The sequence below is a fragment of the Gossypium arboreum genome, chromosome 9 (assembly GCF_025698485.1).
Source record: "Gossypium arboreum isolate Shixiya-1 chromosome 9, ASM2569848v2, whole genome shotgun sequence".
In the NCBI taxonomy this organism is placed as follows: domain Eukaryota; kingdom Viridiplantae; phylum Streptophyta; class Magnoliopsida; order Malvales; family Malvaceae; genus Gossypium; species Gossypium arboreum.
In genome coordinates this window covers 69,972,220-69,985,443 of record NC_069078.1, presented here as the reverse complement: position 1 = coordinate 69,985,443, position 13,224 = coordinate 69,972,220, and the positions used below count along the sequence as shown (strand labels likewise).

Below are 13,224 nucleotides of genomic sequence, written 5' to 3'. Positions count from 1 at the left end.
TGAAGTTTTATCCACGTTTTCTAAAAACCCTTTAAAACGAAAGAAGTGTTTGATGTTTGGGCAGTTCAGGGAATAGTGCCCTATCGTGCTGGGTTGCAATCTCCCGTCTGACCGAAATAATCAAATATCTCTCCGGGATTTCACTTGTATTTTCCAAAGTGAGGCAATGATCAATGTTTGGGAATTCGAAGAATCGTGCCCTACTGTGCTGGGTTTCAATTTTTTGTTGGACTAAATAGTTGAGCATCCTTTCGTGATTTTCAAATTATAAATTTCCGGACATCGAAACAAGAAAATTTTTGACGATTAACTCGGGTTATTCAACTTTTATAAAAAAAGCCACATTTCAAAAACATTTTTAAGTTTAGACATAAGGACAATATTTAATCGATTTGGTACCAATTTTGGGCGTAGTGAGGGTGCTAATCCTTCCTCATGCGTAACCGACTCCCGAGCCCGTTTTCTAAAATTTTTGTAGACCAAAATTGTTGTTTTAGTAAATCATAAATGTTTTATTAAAATAACCAAAGTTTTAGGTGATCCGATCACACCAAAACAAAAGATCGGTGGCGACTCCATACATTTGTTTTTCAAAAGTCGATTACCCTTTTTTTTTTAAAAAATTTTAAAATTTTTAAATCAAGGAATGGTTTCGATAGCTTGGCGACTCCACTGGGGATTTTGAGAGTCGAGCCATAAAAATCAATTATTTGCTGTCCTTTTGTCGAAAATCGAAAATTCATTTTAAAAAAAAAATGTGTCTTTCGATTGCATTTGATTGTGTGATTGTTTTAGTCTGGGTCTTGTAAAAAAGCACTGCATTTCATTGCATGACCACCGTGGTCACACCTTCTAAGTGGGAGTAAGAAACTACGTTTTCGTGAGGTTTTCACCTCCGCATGAGATAGTGGATTGCTTCCGGGGTACATCCGTACCTATGATTTCGTGAGATTTTTATCTCCGCATGGTCATAGGGAAATGTATCCCCCCGAACCGAACTCGATCTATATGAGCCTATAATGGGTGAGGATTGAGGAATCTGCTGGTTCGGGTACCTTATCTCTAGAACTAAACCACATATAGTAAACCTTAGGAACCATCCTTGGATGAAGCCGCGTCTAGCATTAGTACTTACCCCTATATGCGTCATAATTATCGTTTATGTGCTTGCATCTATCGCTATTATTTGACACTAACCGGTGTTTTGTTTGGTTTTGTCTTCTTTGCATAACATTGCATACTAAAGGAGGCGTTAATCCGTATTCAATTACTAAGTTAGAAAATTTGACATGGTGAATGAATTTCTTAGTAAAGTCGAGGATAATGCGGCTGTTCGTGCATGGTCGGAGAGGCTGCAATCGGAGAGAGGGGATAGCTTGGCAGAAGGGTATGTATCGGAGTTGCAAGATTTCACTCGCGTCAATGTAGTACAGAACGAGCTGCAAGAGTTGAGAGACATTTGGGCTAGTTGGAATGAATGAATCAAGCAATTGTTTTACCAAAATTATGGTGACGTATCCTACCTGCTAGACATTAGAGTGGATAAGAATTTGTTTCGAGCCTTGGTGCAGTTTTGGAATTCTGCGTACAAGTGTTTCACTTTTGGAGAAGTGGATTTGGTACCTACCATGGAGTAATACACTACTTTGCTCAGGTGTCCCAAAATTCAAGTTTGGAAGACTTATACTCAGGTTTTTAGTAGTCAGACTTTCATGAAAAAATTGATGAGCATTTCTGGGATGAGCGAGCCTTGGGTCATTACTCGGATTCAGGAAAAAGGAGATAGCAAATGTATCCCTTGGGAAAATTTGCGAGATTTGATCTTGACACATCCAGATGAAAGAAAGAGGGTTGATATATTTGCCTTAAGCATCTACGGATTAGTGATATTTCCTAAGGCTTTGAGGCACGTGGACGAGGCGGTTATTGACTTGTTTAATCGCCTTGAAAAGGGAATCACCCCGGTACTGGCAATATTGGCAGAAACGTTCAGATCTTTGAGCTCATGTAGGAAGACAGGCAAGGGGCGATTCATTAGATGTGCACAATTATTGATGGCATGGTTTCACGAGCACTTTTGGAAGGTAGACAAAGTTTTCTATTGAGTCTTCTCCGAGGGTTATTTCCCATTGAAAGAAGAAGCAGCTATACAGAGGAGAGAGGATATCTCAGATGAGAAGTAGATGGACATTCTTCATAACCTCAAGGAGGGGGATATCGAGTGGAGAGCTTATTGGATGGTTCCTGACGAGATCATGTACCGATGCGGTAACTTCGATTGGGTGCCATTGTTAGGAATTTGGGGAGCTACCGGGTATACTCCACTGTTAGCCTTGAGGCAATATAAGTCGAGGCAGTTTGTACCCACGACCTATGGGCTTGCTCAAAGTGAATTCTCATTTAAAGGTGCTCATTATAAGAAAAGAGTTCGGGAGTTATCGGATGCTTGGAAGCAAACTTGTTGGATGAAGAGGTTAGTCGTCGGTTCCATAGTAACGCCCGAGTATAGCGAGTGGTTTAGGAAGAGGATTAATGATAATATTCCTAGGCCAAGCTTGGAGAATGCTCGACCTATCGGGAAACAATTACAAATCGCCCCATCAGAATTGGAAATTATAAGGCAAGATTTCGAGAAGAAGAGTTCGGAGCTCAGGAAGAAGATCGAACAGTTAGAAGAAGAGAAGATGCATCTAAGGTTAGACGCTGATGTTCAGAGGTCAGAGGCTGAGAAATGGAGAAAAGGAAAAACTAAGGCCGAAGAAGACCTAAACAGTTTGAAAACAGACTACAAGAAGCTGCATCTATCTATGAGGACTGCGGGTTTAGGTAAGACTTCTGAACAATGGCGCCACGGAATTCGAGAAGAAAAAGCCAATACTGACCTGTGGGAAAGTAAATTTCGAGAAGCTCAGGCATGAAACGAAGATTTGGAGAAGAGTCATCAAAAGCGAAACGAAGCGAGGTGAACTAAGGGCTAGAGTGGCGAAACTCGAGAAGTCTCTGATCGATCAAACCGCAACACCGTAATAGAGCTGAGGGCAAGCTTGAGCCAGATAGGAGAGATGAAAGGAAGAATAGGAGAGTTAGAGGCATCACTGCAGAACTGTGAGATGCGGATCCAATTTTTCGAAGCAAACGATGATCGTTGGAAAGAGCAGCTTCACCATGTGCAAGACCAAGTCAGAAACAGAGATTACCTTATGGGAGAAGCCATAACCCAAATTCGGGAGGTAGCAGACTACTTGCAAACTTTAGCGGTTCAAGCGGACATACTGAGCGTGAAGTATGAGTTGGAGTCGGATCGCGGACAAGAGCTGGCCTCGTTGCTTAGAAAAATTAGGACTTTAAGTGTTAGAGCGAAATTTTATTTGTAATTCGACTTTATGTAAAAGATTTTATTTTCGAGTGAAATTTTCTAAGGGCAGTTGAATCAAAATTGATGCATCCTTTACATTCATGCATTTGCATTACATCATATCATTATGCATTAAAGGCCATAAGAGTTTTCTAATTAATTAATTAAAATTATTTCAAGAACACGAAACTAACGAAAACCAACCAACTACGCACTCCTACGGTACAAGAAAAAAATCAATGGATAAGAGACTCGAGAAATTGGAGCAAATGCAAAAGGACATGCAAGAACAAATGCAGTCTCAGATGGAAGAGCAGCTAGCCAAGATTCAACGAGAGATGAAGAAGCAAATGATGGAGTCCCAGAGAGAAATGATGTCCCAGTTATCCAAATTGCTGTTAGGAGGAATGGATAAGGGAAAGGGCCCCATGGACCAAGTTGAGGAAACGAATGAAGATCTCCAATATCCCCCTGGCTTTACTCCGACGCATGTATCAATAAAGCCCAAGATTAACCTACAAAAACCATCGGTCACAATCATACCCCAGCAAGTTCAGGCCGGAGCTTCAATTCCGATGAACTTTCAAGCCGGCTCAGGCTCTAACTTTGTCAACAACCCGAACTATCTGCCCGTTCCCGACTTGGATGAAACTGCTGAAGAGGAAAAGGTAAGGATGGATTCACAAAAAAAATTGGAAGAACGTTGTAGATGGCTCGAGAAAAAATTCAAAGCCATGGAGAGCGCGGATCATCATCAAGGGATTGATGCCAAGGATCCGAGTCCGGTCCCGATTTAGTCCTCCCCTAAATTTAAAATGCCTGAATTCGAGAAATACAATGGAACAAGTTGCCCTGAAGCCCACATCACCATGTTCTGCAGACGAATGACGGGATATGTTAACAATGACCAGCTACTAATCCACTGCGTTCAAGATAGTCTGGTTGGAGCGGCGTCTAAGTGGTATAATCAACTGAGTCGAGCCAAGATTAACTCATGGAAGAACCTGGCTCAGGCCTTTATGAAGCAATACAATCATGTGACGGACATGACCCCTGACAGAATCACTCTCCAGAATATGGAAAAAAAGTCAAATGAAAGCTTCAGACAGTATGCACAAAGGTGGACATACAAGTTCAGCCGCAACTTCTAGAAAAGGAGACGACAATGCTCTTTATCAATACCTTGAAAGCCCATTTTATCACCCATATGCTAGGAAGCGCCACAAAAAGCTTCTCCGACATAGTAATGACGGGGGAAATGATCGAGAATGCTGTGAGGAGCGGCAAAATAGAGTCAGGAGAGAGTGCCAGAAAGTCAGCCCCAAGGAAAAGGGATAATAAGCACATTCAACAAGGGGCAGTCCAAGTCAATTACCGTGAATCAACCCAAAACGGTGACTACCAATCAACAAAGCTCTGTAAGACAAGAATCCAATTCGAGAAAGAACACAGAAAGGCCACAATTCACCCCTATACCCATGACATATAGGGAGTTGTACCAGAACCTGTTCAACGCTCATGTAGTATCCCCTTTTTACCTAGAGCCACTGCAGCCCCCGTATCCCAAATGGTATGACACAAACGCCCAATGTGAATACCACGCGGGAATTACCGGGCACTCAATTGAGAATTGCACTGCATTTAAGAAAGTAATTAAAAGACTCATTAAGGTGGGGATTGTGAGATTTGATGACCCAGCCACGCCCAATGTAGCAGGAAATCCACTCCCCAATCATACCGACCAAGGAGTGAATGGGATAAGTGAAGGCTTGAACAGGAAGACCAAATATGAGATGGCAGAAGTCAGGACCCCATTGAGGCGGGTATGGAAGGAGATGGCCAAGAGAGGATTGATTGTGTTGGACTCGAGGGAAGAATCCAAAGAAGAGAGAAACTACTGTGAGTTTCACGACAAGGTGGGGTATGAAATCCAAGATTGCGTGGAGTTCAGAGCCCTAGTACAAAACATGATGAACAATAAAGAAATTGAATTCTATGAAGAGACCGAAAACCCCGTAGAAGGGGATATATGTGCATCGGAGGGAGAATTGACGGCACAAAATCGAATGCCTAACTATCCCGTGGTGATTATTTCGAGACCCAAAAATAATGAAGCCGGAGTACAAATACCACCGAGGGTCATAATCCAAAGACCTGCAATTTTCCCTTACAAAGACAGCAAAAAGGTCCCATGGAATTATGATTGCAGTGTGATGATGCCGGGAAAGGAGAGCCTGGTTGACGCTTCAAGAGGAGACCAAGGTAAGGGTTTCTATACACGTAGCGGGAGGCGTTACGATACGGCGAATGAGGAGGTGCAGCCCACAAAAGGAAAAGCCCAGGTGGTTGAGGAAATGAAAGGAAAAGTAACCAAACCTATTAATGAGCCAGTTAACGAAGAGGAGGCCAAGGAGTTTTTAAAATTCCTAAAGCATAGCGAATACAACGTGGTGGAACAGCTACGTAAACAACCAGCCCGTATTTCGGTGTTGGCCTTACTTCTAAGCTCAGAAGTTCATCGTAGCGCGCTAATAAAGGTCTTAAACGAGACATACATAGCCAATGACATCTCCGCTAACAAACTGGACCGTTTGGTGAACAACATAAGTGCCGACAATTTTATCTTCTTTAATGACGACGAGATACCACCCAGGGGCATGGGGTCAACTAAAGCTTTGCATATCACCACGCGCTGTAAAGGGTACACGCTGCCAGGCGTACTGATTGACAATGGGTCGGCTTTGAACGTCTTGCCTTTGACCATGCTAAATAGATTACCTATAGACAGCTCTCACATGAAGGAGTGCCAGAATATCGTAAAAGTATTTGATTGCACGAAGAGAAAGGTGATGGGCAGAATCGAGGTACCTCTTCAGATTGGGCCAAACACATATGAGGTGAATTTCCTCGTAATGGACATTAAGCCCTCATACAATTGCTTATTGGGAAAGCCCTGGATACATTCGGCTGGGGCAGTGCCTTCCTTGTTGCATCAGAAATTGAAGCTAGTATCGGAAAGGAGATTGATAACGATCAAGGCTGAGGAGGATATTATTGCAACTGTGAGCAATAATGCACCCTATTTGGAGATAGATGACGAAGCAATCGAATGCTCATTTCGATCTTTGGAATTTGTTAATGCGATGTTCATCAGCGAGGGAAGCAAAATTCTGGTGCCAAAATTGTCCAAAGCCACGAGGATGAGCCTCCAACTGACGATCAGAAGAGGGGCCCTACCCGGAAAGGGACTTGGGAGACATCTGCAAGGAAGGGTTAAAGCGTCAATGCCGAAACACAAGAGAGACCGCTTCGATTTAGGATTTAAGCCGGATGCAAAACAAAAGAGAAAGGAGCTGGAAAAGAAGCAAGAAAGAAGAAGAGCTCGATTAACGGGGAAAGAAATCAAGTGAGAACCAATGACATTCCCCCATATATTGAAAACATTTGTGTCTGGGGGAATTATTCATCCCAAGAGAGACACACCAATGACGGGAGCTATAGAAGAAAGGCTAGAAAGCTTGGACATCAGCGTTATATGCGAAGAGGAGACGGGAAGAGAGAATTTGTCGGGCATTTACCTCTGCAAGCCTGGAAGTGTTCTGGACAACTGGACTGCGGAAGAGATTCCTGTAACTTTTAGAATGGATTTAGAGTAATGTCCAAAACACACTTATTGCTCTAGGCCTAGGAGTAATAAGAATCTTTTATGAAATAGGCCGATATTTAAAAACGATATTTCAATAAAATACACGGTTATTATCATTTTTGAGCAAATGTTATCTTATCCTTTCAATTCCATTCATAACCATACAAATGATTACTTTTGAATTCTTTTATTCTTGAAACATTCTTCTAAATATTCTTTCATTCGTCATTCATAATCATATCACGTAAATAAATGTTTCAAATTCTTTTGATTCTTTGTATCTGCCTTCGTCCTCATAACAGGTCCCCAGATATTAATGATACGAGTGACACTGCTAGCGACTCAGAATTTCTTTTCGAGCAAGATGTGTGTATGGATGATTCTCAGGATTTTGAAGATGACCAAGGATGTAACCTATCTCATGATTTGTTGAAGATGGTAGAACAAGACAAGAAACAAATCCTACCTCATAAAGAATAAGTCGAAATTGTGAGTTTAGGAGAAGGACAAGAGGTGAAGATCGGAACATGTATCACCGCGAAGATGAAGCGAGACCTCATTAAATTACTTCAAGAATTCAAAGATGTCTTTGCATGGTCATACCAAGATATGCCCGGGTTGGACACTGACATCATGGTGCACCGACTCCCCATTAAAGAAGAGTGTAAGCCTGTTCAGCAAAAACTCCGAAGAACGAGGCCCGACGTCTTGCTAAAAATAAAGGAAGAAGTTCAAAGCGGTTTGATCTTTGGATTCTCAAGGTGGTAAAATACTCGATTGGGTAGCCAACATCGTCCCTGTCCTTAAGAAAGATGGAAAAGTGCGAATGTGTGTGGACTACAGAGATTTGAATAAAGCCAGCCCAAAAGACAATTTCCCACTACCTCATATCGACACCCTAGTGGACAACACGGCGAGACACTCACTGTTTTCATTCATGGACGGTTTTTCGGGATATAACCAGATTAAGATGCATCCTGAAGATATGGAGAAAACCATATTTGTAACTATATGGGGCACGTTCTGCTACAAGGTGATGCCGTTTGGACTGAAGAATGCAGGGGCAACTTATCAAAGAGCCATGGTAACCCTTTTTCACGACATGATGCATAAAGAAATCGAGGTCTATGTTGATGACATGATAACTAAGTCTCGAACAGAGAAGGAGCACATACAAGTCCTGGGGAAATTGGTCTTGAGGTTGAGGAAGTTTCAGCTAAAACTCAACCCCGCCAAATGTACTTTTGGAGCCAAGTTTGGAAAGTTGCTCGGATTTGTGGTTAGTGAGAAAGGGATCGAGATTGATCTAGACAAAGTTAAAGCCATACAAGAGCTATCCCCGCCGCGTACTCAGAAAGAAGTTTGAGGCTTTCTAGGAAGATTAAATTACATTGCTCGGTTCATTTCACAACTGACCGAGAAATGTGACCCTGTCTTTCTCCTCCTCAAGAAACATAACCCAGGTGAATGGAATGAAGAATGCCAAAGGGCTTTCGACAAGGTCAAACAGTATTTATCCAACGCCCCGGTGCTGATGCCATCTAACCCCGATAAGCCGTTGATACTATATTTGGCAGTATTCGAGAACTTCATGGGATGCGTATTGGGTTAGCATGACGAGTCGGGGAGGAAAGAAAAAGCTATTTACTATCTCAGTAAAAAGTTCACGGAATGTGAAGTAAGGTACTCGCCGATAGAGAAGTTGTGTTGTGCCCTAATTTGGACAACCCGAAGACTGAGGCAGTATATGTTATATCACACCACCTAGCTTATCTCAAAATTGGACCCCTTAAAGTACATGATGGAGTCAACAGCTTTGAATGGAAGGATGGCCCGATGGCAGATTCTACTTTCTGAATTCGATATAGTCTATGTGAACCAGAAAACAGTAAAAGGAAGTGCAATAGCAGATTTTCCGCCGAGAGAGCACAGGAAGACTACGAGCCTTTGAACTTTGACTTCCTGAATGAAGACCTAATGTGTGTTGCTACCATTGAAGAAGGTGCCCTGGAAGAACTTCCTTGGAAATTGAACTTCGATGGGGCGTCAAATGCTGTGGGCAATAGAATCGGGGCCGTCTTGGTATCTCCAAATGGAGATCATTATCCATTCACTAGTAAATTGGATTTTGATTATACGAATAACATGGCAGAATACGATGCGTGTATCATGGGAGTCCGTACAGCTATAGAATGCAAGATTAAAGTGCTAGAGGTGTATGGAGATTCTGCGCTAGTGATTTATCAACTCAAGGGAGAATGGGAGACCAGAGACCCCAAGTTAATCGATTATCAGAAGCTAGTCCTGGAATTGGTTAAAGAGTTTGATGACATTACCTTCCACTACCTTCCACGAGATGAAAATCAGATGGCTGATGCTTTGGCTACCTTAACCTCCATGATCAAGGTGAACAAACAAGAAGATGTCAAACCCATCCGGATGAGCATTTATGAAACTTCGGCCTACTGTTATAATATTGAAGAAGATGAAGAGAAAGATGATCACTCTTGGTATCACGATATATTGCAATACATGAAGAATCGTGAATACCCGGACCAGGCAAGCGAGAATGACAAAAGAACGCTAAGAAGATTGGCCATCGACTATGTCTTAGATGGAGATATCCTATACAAAAGAAGAAATGATCAAGTACTACTAAGATGTGTGGATGTTGTAGAGGCTAAGAAAATCTTGGAAGAAGTCCATGAAGGCGTCTATGGGACACATGCTAATGGCTTTACAATGGCCAGGCAAATTATGAGATTCGGGTACTATTGGTCTACCATGGAAGGAGACTGTGTCAATTACGCTAAGAGATGTCATCAGTGTCAAATCTACGGAGACAAAATTCATGTGCCTCCTTCACTGCTGCATGTCATGGTTTCTCCATGGCCATTCTCTATGTGGGGCATGGATGTGATTGGACCAATATCGCTGAAAGCTTTCAATGGGCATCGATTCATCTTCGCGGTTATCGACTACTTCACTAAATGGGTAGAAGCCGCTTCGTATGCTAGTGTGACCAAGTTGGCAGTGAGCAAGTTTCTGAAAAAGGAGATTATATATCGATATGGAATGCCAGAGAGGATTATATCTGACAATGCATTAAACTTGAACAATAGTACGATAGCGGAAGTCTGCAGTCAATTCAAGATCAGACATCACAATTCGTCACCATATCGCCCAAAGATGAATGGGGCAGTGGAAGCGGCCAATAAAAACATTAAGAAAATTGTGGGGAAGATGACCGAAACCTACAGAGACTGGCATGAGAAGTTACCATTTGCCCTCTTTGCTTATCGAACGTCAGTCAGAACTTCAACTGGGGCAACCCCTTTCTCTTTGGTCTACGGAATGGAAGCGGTGTTGCCAATCGAAGTCGAGATCCCGTCTCTTCGAGTGTTGTCAGAGTTAAAGTTAGAAGAAGCTGAATGGATCCAGTCTCGATATGATCAATTGAACCTAATTGAGGAAAAGAGGTTAAGAGCTATCCGTCATGGTCGATGTACCAAAAGCGAATGATGCGGGCTTATGACAAAAGGTTCGCCTAGAGAATTCCACGAGGGAGACCTGGTTTTGAAAAAGATCCTTCCCATACAGAAGGACTTTCGAGGGAAATGGATGCCTAATTGGGAAGGGCCTTACGTGGTGAAGAAAGCTTTCTCTGGAAGAGCATTGATTTTAACCGAGATGGACGGTAGAAACTTGCCCAATCCTGTAAACTCGGATTCGGTCAAGAAGTATTTCACCTGAAGAAAGGACGGCCAGAGTGAAAACCCGCAAAGGGCGCTCTGAATTCGCAAAAAAAAAAAAGAGGCAAATGTGAAAACCCGCAAAGAGCACTTTGGAACCAAAAGGGCCTTTGAGTTGAAAACCCGAAAACGGGCAGCTCAAATTTTGAATATGGGGCATATGACAGTCTTGTCCTCCCGAAATTAACAATATAGAAGAATGTTACACCTTGGAGCATCAACAAAAGACGCGGGATCTCCTGAACACACATTTGGTTCGAATGAGCCTTTGAGAAACTAGAATAGTGAAGCTCATGCTGCGATATTTGAGGCACCTTTTCCTCATTTTATTTTAAGCCTTACCAGATTTGTTGTCCTGTTTAATGTATTCACTTTAAGTTTTGCTCAATCAAATTCCATCTTGTCCATTATGATAATCTTTTTCGAGCATTTTTTTTGTTGAAATCACGATTTTTGCACTTATAACATTTACATAAAAGAGGTTACGCATATTACTCTGGAAAGTTTCTAAACAGTACAAGAACTTGAAGTAGGGCCACTAGGCAGAATTAACCAGACTCAAAAGCGGGAAACATTGGAGAAAGAATAGTCCAAGTTGTGACTATTTCTTTGAATCTTCTATCAAAGATAACGACAAAGCAGGAAGACACGATAGTGCATCGATGATAGAACCCGGATGAACTATTAGCAACGATACCTTAAACATTTAAAAAGAAACCACTCTCATGATATATACATTCGTAATCATTCATTTAGTTAGGAGCATTTGGTTCATTCGAGTCATGGCATCCTAATCATTAGGCATGAACTCATATGCATTATATAAGTTAAGTCCTTCAAGGGACAATGAAGATCGATGTGCCTTTATCCCCTAAAGAGTAGGGTAACATGCTAAAGCATAGTAGATCTGACCTTCCTTGAAAAAGATAACAGATTTGGCATCTCTGTAGCGGCGGAGAGCATATCGAAGATAACAGATTTGGCGTCTCTGTAGCGGCGGAGAGCAGATCGAAGATGATTTGGCATCTCTGTAGCGGCGGAGAGCAGATCAAAGATAACAGATTTGGCTTCTTTGTAGCGGCGGAGAGCAGATCGAAGATAGCAGATTTAGCGTCTCTGTAGCGGCGGAGAGCAGATCGAAGATGATTTGGTATCTCTGTAGCGGCAGAGAGCAGATTAAAGATATCAGATTTGGCGTCTCAGTGGCGGAGAAGCGATTGAAGATAGCTGATTTGGCGTCTCGATGGCGGCGGAGAGCGGATCGAAGATGATTTGGCATCTCAGGCGGAGAGAGTAGATCGAAGATAACATTTGGCGTCTCAGGCGGCGGAGAGCGATCGAAGATAATGATTTGGCGTCTCAGAAGGCGGAGAGCGGATAAAAATAACAGATCGGTGTTCCTGAGTTTTCAAGAAGTAAGTTGAAGATAGCAAATTTGACACTCCTGAAGACATCAAAATACCTTTAGGGAAGATGAGGAGCAAGATCCTGAGATTTAACCAGATCTGGCAAATTTGGTCCTTTTTATAGTCTTTGCTCCATTCTCGTTACACGACAATCAGCAAAGAGGGGCAGCCGTAAGGCCCAAATTTTGCCCAGGACCCAATAAACCAAATAAATAAATACAATACCCAATTACAGCCCAAATATTAAAATCCTAAAAGCCTAATTAGCCCACAACCTTAACTAATTTTCAGTAAAAAAAAAAAGAAAAAAAACCTAGCCACCTCCACTTACTCCACTTACACTTGCAAAAGTCAAAAGAAGAAAAAAACAAAAAAATGGGCAGAAAAGAAGCAAGAAAACAAGGAAATATGTAGCAAATCCATGGTATTTCGGCTACAAAGCCTGAAATCCCGGATTTTTTTGGGCACAAAAACAAGAATATTGTAAAAAGGAAGAGGGAGGTTTTTTTGATAAAAAAAAAAGAGATTGAAAAAAAAGTGTAATCTCTCTGAAGATTTTTCTTAAAAAAAAAAACAGCAAGCAATACAAAAAGAAAAGATAATAACAAAGCAAAAAAAAAAAAGAAGTGCAAACCAGCTTAAGGTTTTTTTCTTTTCTTTTTTATTTTATTATTCGAACCTATCTCTTCTCATTCATGTATTAAAATATATCAAGGTATATATATAAGAAATATATAAAAAAAACCTTTTTGAAATTTCCGGCCACCGTGCGCGGTGGCCGGTGACGGTGGCCGGTGGCGGCGGATGGCGGCGGAGGAGCCGGAGTTTGGTCGGAGGGAGAAGGCCTTGAGAGAGTTTGAGAGAAAGAGGTTAGTTTTTTTTTTATGAAATGGGAAAAATGAGTTTTTTTTTAAGAATTTTAACTTATATAGCCCCATCAAAACGACGTCGTTTTGGGTTTAAGCCACTAATACCAAAACGACGTCGTTTTGGCTCTTAACTCATGACCGACCCGCGACTCGACCCGCTCCAACTTCAGGATCCGCGTGTTTTCATTGGAGGGGC

The 13,224-nt window shown here is 41.9% G+C and overlaps 1 protein-coding gene across 1 annotated transcript; it reads left to right on the top strand.

The window, feature by feature from the left end:
- The first annotated feature begins 4,601 nt into the window (after positions 1-4,601).
- Positions 4,602-6,765, top strand: LOC108455565 (uncharacterized). Its single transcript, XM_017754112.1, has 2 exons — positions 4,602-4,773; positions 4,880-6,765. The coding sequence occupies exons 1-2, from the start codon at positions 4,602-4,604 to the stop codon at positions 6,763-6,765; spliced, it is 2,058 nt and encodes a 685-aa protein (XP_017609601.1).
- The last annotated feature ends 6,459 nt before the right edge of the window (positions 6,766-13,224 follow it).

Bases quoted from the DNA above. Each gene is read 5' to 3' on its own strand.
- LOC108455565 (XM_017754112.1), top strand. From the start codon at position 4,602: ATGACGGGGGAAATGATCGAGAATGCTGTGAGGAGCGGCAAAATAGAG. The intron at 4,774-4,879 runs GTAAGACAAGAA...ACGCTCATGTAG, and splicing joins CTACCAATCAACAAAGCTCT to TATCCCCTTTTTACCTAGAG.